The sequence below is a fragment of the Acromyrmex echinatior genome, chromosome 18 (genome assembly GCF_024713525.1).
Source record: "Acromyrmex echinatior isolate Ae372 chromosome 18, ASM2471352v2, whole genome shotgun sequence".
NCBI classification, from domain to species: Eukaryota; Metazoa; Arthropoda; class Insecta; order Hymenoptera; family Formicidae; genus Acromyrmex; species Acromyrmex echinatior.
This window is the reverse complement of record NC_141869.1, coordinates 2636642-2650324: the sequence shown is the minus strand read 5'-3', so window position 1 is coordinate 2650324 and position 13683 is coordinate 2636642. Positions and strand designations below refer to the sequence as shown.

The following is a 13683-nucleotide window of genomic DNA, read 5'->3' as shown; positions in this document are numbered from 1 at the left end:
TGCTTTGTTCTTGTGACCATGGTGGTCCGTTTCATTTCCGTTTCGTTATGCCGAGGTAAACGGAGTCAGAAAAAAGGAGATATCAAACATTCTGAAGAGCGTTGCGAGTTACGATTAAAATATGGAACGTTCGCGTGCATACCTATGATTGTTGAGTATTTATCGCACTCATTCAATCGCAAAAACCGACAATTAATTTTAATTAAATAATAATCTTAACATTTAGAGTACAAATAGAGTAATAATATCTAAAAATATTTACGATGTATGAAATTGCTGCTTTGGTTTCTTAAAAAAATGTTGTAAATAATAATTAAAATTTTTAAAAATAAATGTACATAAATATGCATTGTGTACGCGCGTTATTTTAGACAATCTAATTTTAATAACTTTATGCCAAAGATATTAACCACAGATAAAACAAAAATAGGAAGAATGAAGAATGAAGAAATAAATTGTGTGTGTGTGTGTGTGCGCGCGCGCGCGCGCGCGCGCGCGTGTGCGTGCGTGCGTGTGTGTGTGTGTGTGTGTGTGTGTGTGTGTGTGTGTGTGTGTGTGTGTGTGTGTGTGTGTGCGCACATGTAAAACAGAAAAATTCTCTTACATTTTTTAATCAGTCGTTTTTCTTGTAAATGCGTCACTTAGTTGTATCATACGCTTGAAAAAAAATGAAATTCATTAGAAATATCACACTCTTTGTTGATTCTAACATATACGTATTCTTCCAAGAATAAATTAAATATTTTCTGTAGCATCTGATATTTTTGCAGTTAAATCTAGCATTTTTATAAATCATTCTATATTTTAAATATCAAAACATGATGTATCACACTATTTCTCATCGATAGATGTAGTAACCTGTCTCATAAATAATTGCAACACCACGCGTATTTCTAATTTTAAACTTAATTTTTTATATATTCTCGTTATGTAATGTAATTTAAATTAATTTTTTAACTATTCTCGCTTTAAAGATTATAAGAAACGATTTTACATTTTACAAGCAAAACAGGCTTTTGCACAACGCTGTTTTCCAAACGGATTTTTTGAAGCTAAAATGTTTTTCAACTGTTTATAAACAGTTAATAACAGATATAATTAATTTATCAAATTTTCATATAATTTATTCGTATCAAATGCACTAAAAATTATATTTATAAGTGGTAATTGTAATTGTCATTACAAGTCAATAGTTATTTCTATCACAAAATAAACATCTTTATTAAACATCACATTAAGTGAACTAAAATTATTATCTACAAATATTATATGTACATAGAAGACGTAATTCTTTAATGTTAAGTAGTAGATTTGAACAAATCTATTATTGTCACATAAATACAAATAGTAAAAAAATGATATACATGGAAATATATTATATTAACAATCTTATAGTTAGAATTTTTCTTTTATTTTAAATTTCTGATCGATTACTTACAAATTTTGATACTTTATTTTCTTTATCCCCTTCCTTAATACCTGATGGACTCACGCGACATTCAATGTACGATATGATATCCAATAAGATAATTCGATTCTAGTGAGCAACATTTTTGTTTTCAAGAAATAAATTCTATTGGATATCGAACGTTATGCGTTGAATGTCGTAGTTTTATATACAGCGCAACGGTATAGACAGTATAAGCACCTGTGACCGCGTTCGAGTTACAGTCATCAGTCGAGAGCCGGAGTTGGATCTGATCAGACCTCTGACAAGGTTTCGAACGGAAAAATAGAAACACTTTCACTTTGCACAAGATGCTGAGGGAAACGATTCTCGTTTTCGCGGCGCTCATTGTGCTTGCCAGTGCCACGGCAGTTAATGTATGTGATTCTGGTAAGTTTATTGAATAAAAACGTATAAATATTATTAAAAAAATACATTAACCCATAAAGATACATTAATCTATTAAAAGACAGCTTTTAGTTTTTAATAAATTTACATTTAAAATGTGAACCGTTTCTATAACATAATAATTCATTGCTTTTTCTATAATTTTGTAAGTGACTTTGGACTTATTTATTTACGTAGCATCGTTACGTAAATATATAGACAAGTTGATAAACGAAAATTTGCTGTATTATAACTAAATGATCAATAATAGTATTATCATTAAAACATGCGCAAGAGAGAATTTTCAGATAAAGCGTTATATAAAATGTTTAAAGAAATAATTATCAAATTTGCTTTTAATATACTGAGAGCTATGATCATCTTTTGATGTCATCTGAAAAAGTTACAGATCTAAGATATTTATTTTAAAATTAAAACTGTTTCTTTTTATGTGAGAAGATTTTTGCCAATATCATTAAGTACCTTTATGAAACTTTCTCGACATTGTGTCAAAATATTATTGTACAGAATATTATAAAATATTTGGTCAAAAAGTTTATTGATTTATTTTTCTATTTGCATTCTTAAAAATGTTATATAACTCTATAAGTATGAGAACATTTTTATTCCAAGTTTTCAAGAAGAACAAATAATTCTTTATTTCTAAAACTCCATCAAAAATTAAATATAATTTATCTCTAGAATCATTAATATGTTTGATAAAAATTCTTCGAAAACATAGAGGTAAAAGTAGAAAAAAAATAAAAAAATTTGATCATAATTCGTTGTCAAGGCAAATCGAAATAAAGATACTATATCTTGTCAATAGATACATACCATATACATACTGTATCATATGCATTCCAAGCTAATTTACACATCTTGTTATTACTTGATATTTAAATGTATTTTTAGATTTCGCTACTGATTCATATCTGAGTAATAAAAATATTTATACAACACCTTTATTTATTTAAGTGTTGAAATATTTTTCTAATACTTAACTATTAATAAATATGTAACTTGTGATGAAATAAATTTTACATATGCTTGCATAATTTTTCCAAAATATATTGACAAAATTTTTACTTCACATATTTTAGAATATTCTGACGTAAGGGACTTGCGATATATTTTCGATATTTAAAATTCTTTTTGTGATATATTGTATACTATATAATATTTTGAACATATTAATTTCGTCTTGTTATTTTTTCAAGAATTGTACAAATATTTCTCAACAGAAATGTATTATCCATAATCATATGATAAATTGCTGAAGGAGAACTGTCCTTCAATAGTTAGACAAGATTATTTTGAAAATTACCACACAAGTAAAACATCGAATAATTACCTACATCGAAGATTGTTTCTCATGCTCGTGACAGAAACTATAATTAGTGTTCTCATAATTTTATCATCAAATAATAATGCGTGTAATGATTCCTAATTATTAGAGATATGTGAATGAGACAACGAATTAGTTTTATTATTAATACCTATATAATTGCTTACAAGAAATATAATTGATATATGATAAAAGTGATGGACAAAATACTAACTTATACGTTAATTTATAATCGACTCGTTTCACCGTTAGAATTTCAATGCTAATTTAGAAATTTTGCGTCGATTAAAGTAAAAAATAAATATCGTGCAAGTACATAAACAAAGTCTCTTCTTTATATGTTCGAAGCACAACAAACAAAATCGACAGGAAAAAATATACTATATTGATCGATCGTTAAAATTGAAATTAAAAACAGTTAAAAACTGTAGTTTCTTTCAGAACTAGAATAAAGATATTATGCTATTGACACTAAATGCAACAATTATACCTGACTGATAACACATTTATTTTGCGCATTTTCAATGCAAATGTATATTTATACTAGTAAAATATTTTTATCGAATCGTGTTTTTAACTGTATATAATATAATATTTCTTTTTATTCGATTTACTGTGCTTAAATGAACTATTGCAATAAAGTAAATAAGTATATATGATTTAAAAAATTACATTCACAAAAGGATCATCTTTATAAAGAATGCATGAGAAAAATTAAAATCACATAGTCATGTTTGCATAAGTACAATTTACATTTGTCTTATTGTTTAGGATTTCTTGCTGACCGGTTGTCTAGCTATTTCAGCAATAATCTTCAGGATCATTACGGATCAATCATAATCATGAGAAGCAAACGTGTCATCATTTTCAATCTGAATAAACTTATATTTTTTTTCTTACGACATTGAGGAAAACTTACTATTAATGTCGATTTATTGAGTGATGTAATTTTCTGCTTTTTATGAGATGACATTGATCTAGCACTCTAAAAAATTACTATTACTACCAATGTCTGATAAATTTAAAAAAATGTTTAATAGTTAATCGATTTTTACTTATTAGCGCAAATAGACATCATACAATAACTATACGATACGTTCGTTTTCATATATTCTATTTATACTTTCTCTTACATTCTCAGACATTATAATGGGAATCTTGCTGAAGATCAAATATTTCAAGGCAATCAACTTTATGAAAACTGCACAAGTTTCTGCACTCATTCATCCTCTATTTTTGTTACTCTAATGTATATATATGCATATTCTTCAAACAAAGAGCGTGCGAAATATTATTTTAATGTCAAATTAAATTGCCTTTTATAAATAAAATAATCATGTGATTTGATTATAATTTACATAATCAAAGAAAAAATCGAGCTGTGTGAAGACACAACAGATACATATTATATCTACACTATTTAAATTATAATTTACGATTTATGATTTTAGATCTTCTGTTCGACGATGATCAAATCAAAATATCCAACTGCGACAAACCTGAGTGTCTATTAAAACAGGGATCGACTGTCAATATAGAAATGAAACTCGTACCTAACAGAGATATTAAGAGTTTAACTAATAACGTGCAGGGAATTATTAGCGGCATACCCATACCGTTCATAGGAGTTGATGGAACAAATGCCTGTGATAATATTTATAACGCTGATGGTAGCAAAGCTGGTTGTCCCTTAAAAAAAAATGAACAATACATGTACAAAAACAGTTTCCCTATTTTATCAATATATCCCAGGGTAATTTTGCAAATTTTTAAATTTAAAGAAGACTCGTAATTGCACATATTTATTAATAATTAAATATATGTATATAATAAACATATATAATATACAATATTAATTTAAGATTAAATTTAATCAATTAGAAAAAACCTTGAATTAAACATTGAATTAAATAACTTTGTTGTAATTGGTCAAATTCCAATCCAATCTTAATCTCTAGTCTGATATCGGTTTAAGAATAATTTAATACTGATAATACATCTTTTCTTTTTAATTATGTGCAATTTGTTTCTTTCGTAACTTGATTTCAACCTGTTGCCATAAATGTTTGTTATAACTTTGCTTACAGATTTCAGTAATCGTACGTTATGCATTGAAAGAAGAAAAAGATAAAGTCATGTGCTTCGAAATACCAGCAAAAATTACGAAATAAAATACTTCGTTTTGTTGATTTCGGCATGTTACAATTAAAAATCGTAGTACGCGTAATCAATGTAATTCTGAGCTTATGTAATTTAATTGGCTGATATTATGTAGTACTGTATGCAAATAATTCTTTCGATACAGAATATTGTGATGTATAAATACATTTTTTTAATAAAATAATTTTCTATTTTTAATCAAAATATTGTTTCATTTATTTTATCTATTTTCTCATATTAAATTTTAATAATAATAATAATTTTTGTTAGAGATAAAATTATTAGAGAAAAAAATTGCCTGAATTGACACTTTTATAGACAAATTATCAAGAGAAAATTTATTAAACTAATTTTTAGCAGCATTAAATTTCTAAATACCTTTATAATTGACAATTGTTAAATATTCAAAATCTTTTATGAGTGAGCGACTGATCACGTGGACTATGCAATATGAGTAATTTTCAATAATGATTAAATAATTATAAGTATTATAATATTGTAAATATTGTACTTTTATGATAAACAACCAACACAAATAATGGATATTTTAACTAAGAATAATTAAAGAACTTTGATTTGGCCGATCATCGATAATATCGCAATAAAGAACATGCTTCACGTAAGCATACGAGTATAACAGTTGTTTGATTTTGACAATTCACTTTTATTTTATGCTTGTGTCGTTCGAAGTCTTTTTATATATCTATTTCATGTCTTCTACGTCCAAAGTGCAATCTGTTCTATTTACTATTATCGTCAGATATGTAAATGTCATCGTTCTACATTAAACTATAATGATTTTTTTACGATCTCATTATTAAAAATAATATTTTTGAATCGTAGTTTATAATTTATTTTCTTAATTAGGCAGTTTATGTATTATATAATTAATTTGCTTAACAATATGTAAAAAACAAATCATTACATCTTTTGTTAAGCTATAATTATCTTTAATTTAAATTTGGAACATGTAGCCACATCTTGTATCTTTAGCAACATTTTTTACAATACGTCTATTAAGTAATTATTTTATGATTCTTGTAGTTATAAGTATTGTGTATCATATGCGTACTAAATTTGTATAATGATGTATATTATGTATAACGTACAATATGTGCATTCAATTCGTATATCGTATGATTAAACTTGAGTTGATGTATGCCCATTATTGCGATTTTACCGTTGGTCGATCGAAAAGTATTCACAAGCGTATAATCAAGCCTCATAGGTAGCAGTCGAGGCGAGAAAATTTACACATATGAATATTAAAAAATGTCGAAAAATGAAAAAAAAGGCAACTTGCAAATGAAGCATATAACTCGACAGAGAGTGATTCCCTAGAATATGTGTATATACAGCCTTTGTGAAAATCCCACTGAAATGACAAAGAAAATATTCGACGCGCCTTCTCTGTAAAGCAGCCAAGTTTACAAGAATAAATGAGATTTATGAGATACTGCAAAGAAATTAATGAGTAAGTTTCAAAAGGAAATAATACGTGATTGGAACTGCATATACTTTGTAAATGAACATGCAGATTTATATACCTTTTCTCATTTTTATGAAGGAGGAAAATGAAGATTCTGTATTTTTTCTTTAGCAATATAATAAAAAGATAAAGATGTATCAAGAACAAATTACCATCTATTACGCAGTCATGTTGTCCTTACAATTTATTGCTCATAATAATGATGCTTTTTATATATTCTCGACAGTAAATTATAACATACGTTTAACATTCGATAATTCGCAGCTTCGTACCGATGCTAGATTGTCGCATTTCGATTGGTGGGAATGTCGGGCAATAATTACAGGTACGTATAAAGTGAATCTCTTTAATTATGATGTTGGATTATTCGCAAAATTCGCGAAATTAATTTGTTTATCACATTATTGTTAATGATTATGCACTACGTGATTGCTTTAATTTAAACGCTGATATTAAGAAATACAATAATAACATAAGCGTTTGAAATTGATATGTCGTATACGGAAAGAAAAATTTTGCTAAAGGATCTATAAATTTTGATAGATCTAAAAATAATTTTATTGGACTATCAAAATAATTATGTAGAAAAGTATGATAAGCAATATTGCAAGTTATGATATTCTAGCAATCAGCTTGAGCATTATACATTATTTTGATAATACAATAAAAGTATGTTCAGAACTAGGTATATCTAAACTAAAGTCTTATGTTTTCTACATAATTACTTTGATAGCCCAACAGAATAATTTTTTGTATCTAAATTTTTAGCAGAATCGTTCATTCCGTGTATATAATTATTGACGGATATAATAACAATGATTAACGATTAGTCGTTTTAAATTTATTTTGGTACTCGTTTTAAAAGTTTTAAAGAGTGGATGTAATTTAAAAATGATAGATATATGAAAAAGTGATGATTTGGTAGGCAATGCGAGCCAATTGGCATTCAGCCATTTCTCTTTCATTTCACATTTTACTTTCAGCTTTTTATGATTATTATGATTCAGTAAAAAAAAAAAATTAATAAAATGAGTGTATAAAGAAGCAGTATACCGATTTTATATTCTTGCGATTATTTGTACATGGAAAGAATGATTTTGGCAAATTATTAAAAAATTTAATTAGACACACACATACAGCAGAAATGTTCGACATCAGAGAAATATCTTAAAGATATTACATATCCCAAATATATTTTTAAGATACTTCCATAATGTAGTATTTTGGACACATCTGCTGTGTCAGTTTTGAAATAATTTTGCTGAACCAAAATTATGTAGGAAACTGCAGAAGAGTGACAAAATATTCAAAATTGCAATGCTGCAAAAATATTTAAGCAATTAGTTTGAGCATTCTACGTAATTATTTTAATTAGTCCAACATAACTATTTTTTTCAGATCTCTAGCTAAATTTATAAATACTTCAGTAAAATTATTTTTTTTCTATGTAATCGTTTATTATCGTTCCAAGAAAATCAAGTGCTGCGTCAAGTGCTGAGTAAAGTTCACAAAGCATATATCCCCTCGAGATATTCTTAAAATGTCTGCAAGTACATTCACGAACGTAACCATCCATTAACGATTTGGGATTCCTATCGATAAGTCATCATTACGTTCAAAAAGTCATTAAAATTCAAATTTATTCATTTCTTGATCACAGTATTATGTTGCAATTACCTTATTATGTCTTTATCCCAAAGAAAAATATTTTATATATAATTATATAAAATTATATAAAACTATACATCATTTTATTACATATTTGTACATAAATGGATATATTTTATGTATAATTATATATAATTCTATATAATTTTATATAATTATATATAAAATATTTTTTCCCGAGATGAGATTTTATTTACAAAATCTTTATAAAATATCATTCAGTTGGAAAACTCATTTTGTCCGTATTACGTAAAATATGTATTGACATACATTAGAAGAAAATTAAATAGTTTCACAAAAAATTTATTAGCAAAGCGATGTTTGATGGTAATTATGTATCTCGAAACGTTTTCATTGCTCAATCGCTGGTGGAGTGACGATAGATTTGTACCGTCGAAGCGTTAATTATATATCGCACGTGTATAATTGCACTTCGTGTACACTGAGTAAAATATTAAATTGATTGGTGACAATTAAATGACCTATATTAAACAATATTACATATTAATAAATAATTAATCTTGTATTAATATATGACGATATTTCAACGTGTAGCGCGATTATTTCTGTTCGCATAATATATAATGTTTCAGATTTTTGGTTATTAGCTTTCTATCGTATCAGCTAATTGATCTCAAGATTTTTCAAATCGCGTTAACAAGAATTTCTAATTTTTTTAAATTTAAGAATATATGCAAAATGAGCTTCAATCGTAGTCTGTGTTATATCAAATCTGATATGCATGTCTATTAAGTTGACATAGTCACTGCAGCATAATTGTGAATAAAACATAAACATAAATTTAATAATTTTTTGTTGCTTATGTGTTGCCTTCATGATTTTATTACTTTAGCCAGTTTGATAAAATACCTATGATAATTTGAGCTTATAGTTAGCACATATTAGTCGTAGAAAACATCAAAACCTAATAACAAAATATATATAAGTTGAAAGAAGATAATTTGCTAAATCTAAAGCGCATAATATCTTTTGTATGCATGATGTGCATGACTACGGTTGTTATTTCTCCAGTATTTACAATGTTTTCATGGAGACTTTGGCTTTTGACTATGGCTATCGGGCACGCGAAAAACGCTCACAATTTTGATGATCTTTTTTTAAATGCGTACATCAATTTTCTTCCAGTTTTTAGAAAAATGTTTTTGACAGGAAAGTCAAATCTGATAACTTTTTTTAGAGAGAGCATTACGAGAAGATTCCAATTTTCGATCTTCGGCAGAATAGCTGAATTTTCGATCGCAAAGTAGTCAATCTCTAGTGGAACGAAAATGATAAGCATAAAATCGTAAAATAATAATTTTATTAAATATCTCGAATGTCTTTTTTATTAATTTGCTTGATTCTGATTAAAAGTTTGATTTATTATATTTTTCTCCATCTTTGATTTCCAAAAATAATCATTAATTATTTCGCGTAAACGCAAAACACTAAATTTGCAAATTCAACAAAAATCTCAATAGATTGTATCTTTTTGATTTTGTTATTTAATTTTTTTAGATCCTATGCAAAAAATAAAGATACTCTGCAATGTACGTCAAATTTGAAGATAGTATTCGTTGAAACTTGAAACTAATGTGGTTTTATCGACAAGAGAAGGGAATCAAATGTCCCACTCTGATTTTGATGAAACTTTTGATATGTCCATTGTAGACGAAAATAAGGGTTATTTTATGTATGTCTTATTGCTGTATGTTTTAGGGGGGAAAATCATCAAAATCAAATGTTTAGGCCCCTTCTTTTTTAAGATTAAATGTAGATATAATAATGGAAAAAATAGTCAAAATTAAAAAAAAAATTTCGAAAAAAGTTAATTTCCTCTAGTATAAATTATTTATTAAGGTGCTCTTAAATTAAATTAAAAATATATTTAACATGGTTCTATTAAAATCAGATTGAAAAAGTTAATGTACTGACTCGAATCTTCTGCTTTGTTTTGTCGCAGCTAGTTTATTTTTCTCGAAAGTTGTATGAATAGTCGGCGATCTGTTCCCCAGACAACTCCGGTCTAAAGTCCAAACTCCAAAATCGAGTCATAAGACGACTTAAAGTCGTCTAACAGTCTTGTCTCGATTTTGGACTTTAAACCGGAGCACAGAGACCTACGCATAATGCAAAGCATGAGAAATTCTATCTAATCAGTCTTTTATGTCATGAAAAGGAAAGAAATGAAAAACATTAATTAGTTCATATTCTTTCAATTATGTGTAATGTTATACAAAACTCTGTCATTTTGACGTCAATTTGATGTCATACCGATGAATTTATATCAATTTTTAGTCATGACAATAATCTCGATCTGAGATCTAATTAAAAGATAAATTTTTATGACTAAAAAAATAACATAAATTTATCGATATGACGTCAATTGACATTATTTTCTTGTTCTCCTTGGATTCCTTTGGGTTGTCTCATGTTGCTAAATCGGTATTTCAATCCTAGACCTATTCTTTTCAGCTGACCTTTTTGCACGGTTCATCTTTCCTCTTTTCCTCTTCACGTTGGAGAGAAAAAGAAAAAAGAGAGAGTGAACTGTGCAAAAAATTCAGCTAAAAAGAACAAACCTCCTGTCATGGAGACAGTGATGAAAGTTTATGATCTGCGATCATGTGTTTTTTTTTTATTTATCTCTCGAAACACGCCACGGGCATATCTTGTTTGATTTTTTGATCGTTCATTGCTTGTTCGAAAATAATTGGCTTTTTGTTTCAGTCTTATAAAAATTAAAATCTTGAAAGTGATGCTCAAATCTTACTCATGCGTTACTCCATGCATTTTACACCACAACTAATCTTTTTTTCTTCGAAAGGTGCGAGCGAACCTTTATATTGTTTCTAAATTTCTAGTAAATTATAAATTCTATCGTGAAGACAGAGATTGATTTACCCCATTGTTTTTACATTTTGTTTCTCGGAATGCGGCATACTGTGTTTGATTTTACACCCTAATGATCAGTGAGCTGTTTGTTCGAAAGGGAAAGTTTTTTTGTTTCTTGGAAACAAACCGCCGCTCGAGCTTCGGCTCGTATTTTGTTTGCATCGCTTACAGTTACTTTTTCCATGAAAGGCGTTTCGAAATAACCAGTGAATTGTTGTCCTCTTCCTATAATCTGGAAATTTATTACGTTCTTTAGACGAAGTAAAAAATGAACAAACTCATTAGGCGTTAACTAATGAAGTTATAAATATTCTAATAAATTCGATCATTTTTCATAATTTCCATCTCTATTCAAGAATCGTAATAAGTTCCCTTGCCTCTTTCTATAATTTTGAAATTTTGATATTTTTCACAATAAATTATTCGCAAATTTAAGATTTTTATTAATATCTGATTATTAATATTTTTTCAAAGATGCTTATTAGCATCAAAAATTATTAAATTGCTTATCAATTTGATAAGTGATATTATATTACTCTGGTTCTATATACTCTTGATTGCGATTCAAGAAAAAGAATTCGGCGCACGATTTATAGAATCAAATATGTACATAAATTTATACAAATATTTAAGCATTAAGATCTACTTTGATCAAATATAGAATTTCTCTTTCTTTTATTTAATTAACTTTATTCTCATAGGTCTATTTATAAATTCGTATCATATAATTGTGTCTGAATATTTAGTATTCATAGTCAGTTCTTATTTTATCGTAATGTCTTGAAATACTAATGCAGCTTTGATTAGTTCATGACATCTTAAAATTGTACTTAAGACGGTCCTAAATATAAGATCAGGACTACCGTCTCTGATTTCAATAAATACCGATAAATACGCGTTTGGAATTTTATTTTTCGGGCGGTTTTTCTAATCGCGTGGCGCCATCTGTCGTCCGCGGTCTCTATTACTCCCCCCCCTTATTCGCCATCTTGTCGTGTCATTCCGCGCCAACTTTAAAGTCGCGACAGCCTTTTTGCGTCGCGTCGGTTCGTATAGTTGTTGAAAGTGAATTTGTACATACGGGCGAACAGAATTCGATAGATAGCCGTCGATCAACGAGTGTCGGGCGATCATCGGCGTCGAGATACAATTATTACGTGCGATCGCGGTTAATTGCGAACATAATCCACGTGATCGTCAATTCCACCTAACGGATTCAAACGTCGCCTCGTCCATCGAAACTCCGCAGATCGTTATTAGAGCGACGTAAATACAACGGTAATGTTCAGCTCGTTTGAGTTTACGACGTACATTTCACGTTTATTACACACATACGAACGTGTTACCGATTTGCGTTGAATTTCGTCATGTTTCTTTTTAATTCGCTGATTGCCCGCGAAAAGTGATCGAGCAACCTACTGATTGGTGACATATTTGATATTTCAGTAATTCGTGTCGGTGTTTTCGTTACTGTGCCTTCTAATGTTGTATTCGCGATTATATGCTTACCAATTATATGCTCCTTTATTCATAATCTCAGATAAATTATATTTCATTATTCTTTTTTTTTGCGTTATTCTTTTATTAAGCTTACTTTAAGGAAGATTTTACAACAGGTTTGAATAGGAAATTACATAATATTAAAAATTGTAAAATAAATTTAATAAGACATAATATACAGGATTCTAAAAATTGTAAGAAATTATTAATTTTATTATTACATTTAAAAAATAATAAATAGAACTCGGTTCCCTAAAAGCTGATACAAATTATGGTTATGTAACAGTCATGTCCAACATTTAGCAAGCTAAAACAGTAAAATGTTTCATCAAAGCATTTAACGGGATAAAAAGAAAATAAAATAGAATATATGCTAGAGCTTTAGCCATTTTAGTGTCTATTTTTTTTTATTTTTCTGTCTTGCTCAATGAAGCAGTAGAAGCGTTTATCTCGCGAACGAAGTGTTGACCGCATCTATAAATTGCATCAGTTTTAAAATGGAATTGTTTGTTTTTAAAATTTTTATAAAAGTTAAAATTTATATTTTATTTTAATTTATAACATAGCTTTTAGAATCCACTATTGTTGTTTTATTAAGTTTGTTTTGTAATTTTTCACATATAACTTTCGATTGAATTCATATTTTGTAATTTCAAAGTTCATAATTTTCCACGTGTTTATTAAATTTGCTTTATAATTTTAGAATTCTAGTTACATTTTCCAATTTTATGTTTAATTTTATACGCCATGCATTTTAATACAAGTGCTTATAGTTTACAGTAATAATAA

General features: G+C 27.9%; 1 protein-coding gene and 1 long non-coding RNA gene across 2 annotated transcripts in view; one reads left to right on the top strand and one right to left on the bottom strand.

Annotated features, from left to right (window-relative positions):
• LOC147906755 (uncharacterized) overlaps nucleotides 1-13683 on the bottom strand; it is an 80960-nt gene that overhangs the window by 16598 nt on the left and 50679 nt on the right. The window lies entirely within an intron of this gene.
• On the top strand, nucleotides 1638-5546 carry LOC105151463 (Niemann-Pick type C-2b). The gene is made up of 3 exons (XM_011065171.2): nucleotides 1638-1837; nucleotides 4634-4935; nucleotides 5270-5546. Exons 1-3 carry the CDS (start codon nucleotides 1759-1761, stop codon nucleotides 5351-5353), a joined length of 465 nt encoding a protein of 154 aa, XP_011063473.1. The 5' UTR covers nucleotides 1638-1758; the 3' UTR covers nucleotides 5354-5546.

What these genes read in the sequence shown, in the direction of transcription:
- LOC105151463 (XM_011065171.2), top strand. Translation starts at nt 1,759, where the DNA reads ATGCTGAGGGAAACGATTCTCGTTTTCGCGGCGCTCATTGTGCTTGCC. An exon ending in AGTTAATGTATGTGATTCTG is followed by an intron (nt 1,838 to 4,633) that starts GTAAGTTTATTG and finishes TTATGATTTTAG; the next exon opens with ATCTTCTGTTCGACGATGAT. An exon ending in TTTTATCAATATATCCCAGG is followed by an intron (nt 4,936 to 5,269) that starts GTAATTTTGCAA and finishes CTTTGCTTACAG; the next exon opens with ATTTCAGTAATCGTACGTTA.